Raw genomic sequence first — 8,368 nt, forward strand, 5'->3', positions numbered from 1 at the left:
TAGAGAAATGGGACTTGCTTCCAATCAGGATGCAGGCAGGAGAACATGGATGAGCTGAAGATTATGGAGGGTGAAAGGAGGGACCAGAGAGGAGAACATTAGGGTCTTAAGGCAGAAAATCACAATGACACGGACAAGGGTTCCAAGAGCAAATAGCTGAGGCAGGGGTGGAGGGTTGTGTTATGATAGGGGAGCCAGGCAGTTATGTTGATGGAAATCATATGCAGTCAAAAGCTTATTTTGGAGTGAATAGTTTTGTTTGGCCTGGCATACTTGACAAGGTGAAATATGTTTACCGGAATTCTTCTGTTTTTGTGGGAATCATCTCGGGCAAGACAGAAAATTCAGTGCACCATTCAAATGTCCACTGAAGTCGGGCAAGAATCTGATTCTTGGGGCACGCAGACCCAGAGAATCCTGCCCAGTGTCTTTGGTTCAGAGTTGGTGTCAGTGACCAAAGACAATTAGTCTTCCCAATACTTAGTTGGAGGAAATTTGCAGTGTGTCGAGTTAGAGGCAGTGCAGGGTTTGAGAGGGATGGAGGTGAGATAGAGCTGTGAGGTTGTTACTCCCAGCTTTATTATCTTTCTGCATTGTAGGGATTCTTTGAAATGCATACTAATATTGTCTAGATTGGATAGTTATTTGAATTTCATTGGGAGTTTGTGCATGTGTGTTAGTGATAGTGTGCAGTGACCATTGGGAAATAAGTTTCAATATTTTGAATGAAATAAGGAAACTATTTGCAAAAAAGCAATTATTGAATGAAGAAATTCAGAGTCAAAATCTTTACAGCTGCAATTTCTTTATTTTGTTTTACGAGGTTCAAAACGACTAACACAAGCTTGTAACATAGACCATACTAAAAATTACATGTAAGTTACTTTTGCCTTATTCCACATTTGTGAGATATTTAATAGACAACATGGTTTAAAATCTCACTGAAACAGAGTCCATGTGTATAGAATAATCTATAGAGATGGAAAGTTTTCAGCAGAGAGCGCTGATATCTTTTTTGGTACAGCCGTAAGTGCAGCATTTGACTGACATTCCTGGCGGCACCTCCCTTTTCTTCCTGAAGTATCTGGCCCAGGGTAGATGCTGCATCTGTGACGATTCAAATATATTGTGTTTGTTGCTGCCTTCCTCAACCTGCCGGATGTACTCACTGAAATCTCCCGGTATCTGATCATACTGGTTGGAGTTCTCATTGCCCTCTTGCTCAGCAACGGCAAACTCAACTTCCTGGTTCTTTTTATTGTCAAACGTCCCCTGAAAGTTCCTCATGTTCTTCATCTCCTTGGCGTCGTCTTTATCAGCTGAGGTCTGGAAGGGATCTGAAACAAAAATAAATCCCCATCTGTGACTGTGCACCATATTAATGAAATTGGCATTACAATGTTCACTCTGTTCCAATTGCAGTGGCTTTCATCTGTCTGGGGCAGAGAACTGGTCTATCCCCTCAACTCTGAAGAGATATCTCCATAAATTGTGCTCCACTATATTTTGACTGCTCAAACATAATTGGTTACCTATACATTGTTGTACACCCAGAGAAATAATTGATGACCATCCTGAAGTGGGTAACCAATGTTTGATCAGACAGTTGAACTGGGCTATACTGCAGCTGTGACAGAAAATTGATTATAACTCCAGTCACTGGATCATTAATTCTCAGAGGACTGACTTCCTGAGTCTATCCATAGGAATATTCTTGGGTAAACATTGCAGCTTGTTGCCAGATAAATTCTTAGAAAGTAGCTCAATCTTTGTCCCCCTTCGTTCACTGACTAACCCCTCCCCTGCCAATGGGAATTTCATGTTTGTGGATTTGATTTCAAGTTTCTAACCCCAGCTCGACAGGAGTTTAGAAACTTTCAAATTTCTGCCCTTTTCTTACTGCATTAGATACGATCAAACTCTTTTCTAGTCACTATCTGCTGACTGAGATTCAATCACTACCCTGATAGTCTGGGAGTTCACTTCAGCTTTTGAATCTACACTTGAACTTCCACAGTTTCATCAGATTTTCCAATTCAGTTTGTTGTCATTTGTCAGCCAAATCTTTCAAATATCTCAAAATGCTCCTGCCTATCCTTATTTTTAAGATATTGACTGGGAAAAGACAAACTGAAAGCTTAACTCAGTAGATGAGTGACCAATCCAACTCTCTGGCTTAGCAAAGGAAAGAATTGATGTATCATCGAGACTTATGAAGGAGATTAGGGGGTGCAGTTGGCCTCTTTCAAAGAGCTAGCCCAAGTACCATGGACAGAATGGCCTCATTCCTTTTGTGCTATGATGCCACCCCTGGAAGGTTTGTGTTGGACCAGATACCAGCGGTGTACTCTATGGCTTCTTAAACTGAGATCTGGATCTTGATGCTTTGGAAACGAGTCAATATTGCTGTTAGAATGATATTTCCAAACATTAATATCTCAAAACAAATTCCCAATTCTGGTTTATTGAGTCTGCACCAAATCTGACAGAGCATCATACCCAAGCTATATCCATGTAATCCCACACATTTACTCCACTAATCCTCCTAATCTACACATCTTGGGATGCCAGGGGCAGTTTAGCATGGCCAATCCACATAACCTGCCCATTTTTGTGGTGTGAGAAGAAACCAAGCCCCCAGAGGGAACCCACGCAGACACAGGGAGAATGTGCAGACAGTTGTGGATCTCTTTTTACAGGTTCCAACCTGTGAGCAGTATCTGCAGTATAGTGACAGTGTGAAGCAAGAATATGGCTTCGTCATTTTACAATGGTCATTAGAAGGATGAAGAGTTTAACTAAATGATGTTCACAATCACCTAAAATATCTTGCTATAATATCGAAGCACGGACAGATTCTATTCGCATGTGAACAGGGTGTTTGGTGATTCAGTTCACCAGAAAAAATCCGACACGAGGAACCAGGAAAGCTTGCTCTAAAGGTGAAGCTGTGACTTCAGATAGTAGTGATATGGAGTTGCTGGCGTTGGATTGGGGGAAACACAGTAAGAAGTCTCACAACACCAGGTTCAAGTTCAACTGTTTTATTTGGTAGCAAAAGCCACTAGCTTTCAGAGCACTGGCTCCAAAAGCTAGTGGCTTTTGCTACCAAATAAAGCTGTTGGACTTTAACCTGGTTCTGTGAGACTTCTTACTGTGACTTCAAATAAACAGACACTGCTGACCGATAGGACAGCACCCACTCTCCCATCCAGCACACCAGAACTAATGTTCTACAATGTGAAATAACAACTGACAGTCCTGGGAATGAACATCAGGTCAGACAGTAACAGAAGAACATCAGAAAGACATTTGTTCCCTCCTGACAAGGGCTGTGTTGATAACAAATCTCACATTAACTTGTCTTTCAGAAGTTACCTGAGTGGCTCTGTTTTTCCAATAGCTCTTGTCCACACTGCAGCAGTTCACATACCCCTTACATTATGATCTATGTTAGTAATATGATCATAATAAATATATTTTACCCACCATGTCTAGACAAGGGACAGCATCTCCAAATAAAGTGAATTTAAACATTTTCTATTTCACAATTTTCATACTCACGGTGATTTACAATTTTGGAGCTGTTGAATAAATAAGTTGATTATTCCGGTAACTACAGCCTAACTTGTATCACAATTATTTAACTCAGTGAATAACATTAAGACATGTCGATAGCAATAATGTTGAAACATTCAACCTTTTAGATAGGCTTATTGCAAAAGGATCTACTCACCATCCTGGTTATCGAGAAGTCTGTTCCTGCGAGAACCCACACAGTTATAGATGACGGCTCGGATTAACTCCCGGCCGCATAGCTTGATCCCTGATTCCCCACCCCTCAAAGACTGGGACAAGGCAGCAGTGGGCAAGGAGATGAGGAACAGGTTGATTACCAGAACACACACTAGGCCTTTCATCTCAGCTTCTCTCACAACGGGTCTTCTACGCTTTGGCTGGTGAGAGGCCTATATTATTCTGATTCTCTCCCTCCTGTTTCTGATTTCCGCACATCTAACCCTCCTCCCTTTTATTGCTGTTTTTGCTCCTTTTCTCCCACTCACTGCTGTTGAAAAAAAAAATCACTTTTCCCTCCTCCTCCCTCCAATGACCTGTGAGTCTTGGATCGCCTCACATTTGATACTCCTCCAGGATCATTATCAGATTTACAATTTATGGATTGTATAAATAAATGTATGAATCAGTTTATCTCCTCTTATCCTCCAGATACATTGCCATCTTTCTGGTTTTCATTGAACAATTTTGTTCATAGCATTATACTACCCTCTTTGAAATGCAGCTTGCATTTCATTTGTTAAATATTTATCACCACTGATATTTTTCGTCAATTTCCTCACTGCAGATTCTTCAGCTTTCAGCTAAGATAAAAATAAAATACTGTGGATGCTGGAAAACTGAAATAAAAGCAAGAAATGCTGGAAAATGTACTGACAGCATCTGTAGAGGGAGACTGTCCAGGAATGCCTACTATGCATAAGCTCTGCTCTTCCCTCCAATGGGATTTGAATTTGCCTCTTTCACCTTGTCCATTGTCATTTTTTTTCCCTCCTGAGCAGACTTCTTCAGGTCTCGCATGCCCCGCTACTGCTCCAGTATAATATGAATACAATATAGTAAAATAATATAATATTCCAGGGATGAATGTGTTGACATATGTGGAGAAATTAAACTGTTTGGGTTTATACGTGCTGGAGTTTAGGAGCTTGAGGGCAATTCTGATCGAGATCTATAACATTTTAAAAGGGGCAATCTCGAACAAGAAGTTACAGGTGTAGGTTGAAAGGCGGCAGATTTAAAACTGAGATGAGGATGAGTTACTTCTTATAGAGGATGGTGAATTTGTAGAACTCACTGCCTCATAGTGCGGTGGAGTCTGAATTGTTGAATGGCTTCAAGAAGGAGATAGATATATTTCTAATAGAAAATGGGATAAAGGGATATGGGGAACAGGTAGGGAGGTGGATTTGAGACCAGGGAGATATCAGCCGTGATCTGATTGAATAGCGGAGCAGGTTCGAAGGGTTCAAGAACAGAGAATTTGACGCTCAACCAAATCTCTGTTCACGGCAGCGAGACTGGATAATCCCAGCCACAGACCAGTCATGGTGTTTGCTAAGATGTTTCCCAAAACTCACTTTCACAGCCAAATTACCTTTCTCAGCGACTGTTTCTGTTTGGTTAGTTAGTCATGATTGGCATAGGCTTGGAGGGCTGAAGGACCTGTTCCTGTGCTGGACTTTTCTTTGTTCTATAACAATGGCCCTGACTGCTTTGTGCACTATGCTATTCTAGTTTTGGGAGTACCCATTGTATTCTGTTACTCTCTGCACTGAGAACAGAAGGAACAGTTAAGATTACATCACGTTACTTTACACAGACTCTGAAATTAATGAGGTTGAACAGTTAAGAGCATCACATTTGTTTCTTAGCAGATCAGAGGTTGGGGGGGTTTTGGGGTGTCTTTCAGGTCAGATCAGAGGCTGGGATACAATTGGAACATATGAAATCCACATGATCATTGAGTATATTCAAAGTTGAGTTGATCAGATTTAGATTGACAAGGAAGTCAAGGGTTATTGCGTGGAGAGGGTGTGGGGACTGAGGTCAAGGTGGATGAGGGGAAGGTGGGACAGGCAGGAAACTTCTGCGAGGCGAAAATCATGTTGGCCACAAACTTACTGAATCGTGGAGCAGGCTTGATGGGCCCAATTGCCTACTTCTGGGCCCAATGTTCTGTTATCTGTAGGGCAGTTATTGCTAACTGTAAGACATATCGTTTAGATAATTAGAGGTAATAGAAAATTATACACAGGAAAGTGCAGGGAAGTGGGGTTGCTTTGATAGTTCTATCAATGAACTAGAACAGGAATAATGGTTTTAGCGACCACCTTATGCACTAGAATATTGTTTCAGTATCACTACAGAATGTTGTATGCTTTATTTATTCATGGGATATTGGTGTCATTGGCAAGCTCAGCATTTGTTGTCCACCCCTAATAGTGTTTGCACTGAGGGGCTTGCTCTGCCATCTCAGCAAGGTTAGTTAAGGGTTAACCATTCTGAATCTGGAATCACATGAAAGTCAGATGATGTAAGGATGACAGATTATCTCAGCTAATGGACACTTAAGATCCTCATGGCTTTTGAAGACAAGTGATGGTCGTTCCATGGTTAGTATTGCAGAGACTGGCTTTCATTTCCAGATTTATGGCTTGAATTCAAATTCCACCAGCTGCCTTGTTAGGCCTTGGATTCACTACTCCAGTGACATTAGCACTGCACCACTGATCTGCCCATTTTATTGTAAATTCTATTTATGTTAACCTACAGAAGGCTTCAAAGTCTCCTTTATAAGACTCCATTCTGTAGCCAACACCCTCTCATCAGTTACAACGGGTGGGATTTTCTGGCCTGCCCTGCCTCTAGAATTTTCAGGTCCACCCGAATTCAATAGAACTATGAATGACTCTCCACAATTTTGTTTCTGCCTTTGCCACAACAGGCTTGTAAAATTCTGCCAAGTATATTTTTCCAGTTTATCTGCGGACTGGCAGATGGTTCGCAAAAATGACTTGAGCCCCTTTTGTGCTGGCTTATCCACTTTCTCTCATCCAGATGTCCATGCCTAGAACTTTCCTAACATCTGAATTCCCCTCCAACTCCAGGGATCACTCCCCCATCCCAATCTCCAAATTCTTTCCAGCAGAGTTCTGAAGAGTGAGGGGTGCCTTGATTGATGTATACAAGATATTGAATGAGTTTTGAGAAGTTAGACGCAGAAATGTTGTTTACTCTTGTGGGTGACTTTAGAACTAGTGGTCGCTAGAATTAGTGTTCACCTTTAAAAAAGAGAAAAGTTCTTGATTGGTTAGGGAAACAAAAGTGAGGGGAAAATGGTGAGAGAATGGGTTGAGAAACTTATCAGCCATGACTGAATGGTGGAGCAGACCCGATGGGCCAAACTGCCTAAATGTGCTCTGATATCTTAAGGCCTTATAAGAAGAGTTTCTTTCAATCTGTGGACTGTCCAACTTTGGAACGCTCTAACTCTGAAAACCATGGAGGTTGGCGTCACCATGTATTTTTCAGGTGGAGAAAAATTATTTTTGGTCAAGGTAGAGATTTGTGGGACCGCGTGTTGCTGTAGAGAAATGCAAAAGAAAATTTAACAGATATTATTAAAGTTATGGAGATCTTTTCAAGTGATCAGCTGCTCTCAATAGGGAGCCACTGATAAGAGAGTCATCAAGTTAAAGCTGTCACTGAGAGTGGAGAGATAGCTAAGAGACCACTGTATATTGAAGGGAAACAGTGTGATACATCTTTGAATCAGTGCTATAAGCAGGGAGGTGTGCACTGGGGTTAGTCTGGGATTGTTGCAGCAGAGGGTGGGAGCTGAAGATCAGCCATGACTGTATTGAATGGTGGAGCAGACTCGATTGATGACTGGTCTCACCCTGATCCTATTTCTTAGTGCTCTTGTGTTCTTAAATAAAGCTGGAACAGACACAATGGGCTAAATAATATGAATATAATATAAATAATATGAATACAATATAGTAAAATAATATAATATTCCAGGGATGAATGGGTTGACATATGAGGAGAAATTAACAGTTTGGCTTTATATGTGCTGGAGTTTAGGAGTTTGAGAGCAATTCTGATCGAGATATATAACATTTTAAAAGGGACTGATAAAATAAATGTAGACCAAATGTTTCCTCTTGTGGGGCAATCTCGAACAAGAAGTTACAGGTATAGGTTGGAAGGCAGCAGATTTAAAACTGAGATGAGGATGAGCTACTACTTGTAGATGGTGGTGAATTTGTAGAACTCGCTGCCTCATAGTGTGGTGGAGTCTGAATTGTTGAATGGCTTCAAGAAGGAGATAGATATATTTCTAATAGAAAATGAGATAAAGGGATATGGGGAACAGGTAGGGAGGTGGATTTGAGACCAGGGAGAGATCAGCCATGATCTGATTGAATGACGGAGCAGGTTCAAAGGGCTGAATTTGCCTCATTCTGCTCCTAATTCCAATGTTCCTAGGATCCAATTTAAAACTCTCACGTGGTTGTAAAGGCAATTTGCAAAACAACAAACAAGTGATGAAACCACAATATGGAATATCAAGTGTGTGATGTTCAGTGATAACAGATTCACAGGGAGGGGGACAGGACATAGAGAAAGATGAGAAAGAACTGGATAGAAAATGGGAGGATTAAAAGTTTAGTCCAAGAGCTAAGACTAAGCTGAAAGCAGAGGTGTCTGCTGTGAGGACACTGAAGAGAAATATAACAAAATTTAGCAAGTGAGTTACAACTTTTCAAAGAAATTGGAATAAAGT

At 41.0% G+C, this 8,368-nt stretch overlaps 1 protein-coding gene across 1 annotated transcript; it reads right to left on the bottom strand.

The window, feature by feature from the left end:
* Window positions 1-990: 990 nt before the first annotated feature.
* Window positions 991-3,920, bottom strand: LOC145343394 (relaxin-3-like). Its single transcript, XM_080189614.1, has 2 exons — window positions 3,737-3,920; window positions 991-1,337 (listed from the first exon to the last, which is right to left on the bottom strand). Exons 1-2 carry the CDS (start codon window positions 3,918-3,920, stop codon window positions 991-993), a joined length of 531 nt encoding a protein of 176 aa, XP_080045740.1.
* Window positions 3,921-8,368: the final 4,448 nt, after the last annotated feature.

The sequence above is a fragment of the Carcharhinus amblyrhynchos genome, chromosome 5 (genome assembly GCF_965287045.1).
Source record: "Carcharhinus amblyrhynchos chromosome 5, sCarAmb.v2.hapA, whole genome shotgun sequence".
NCBI classification, from domain to species: Eukaryota; Metazoa; Chordata; class Chondrichthyes; order Carcharhiniformes; family Carcharhinidae; genus Carcharhinus; species Carcharhinus amblyrhynchos.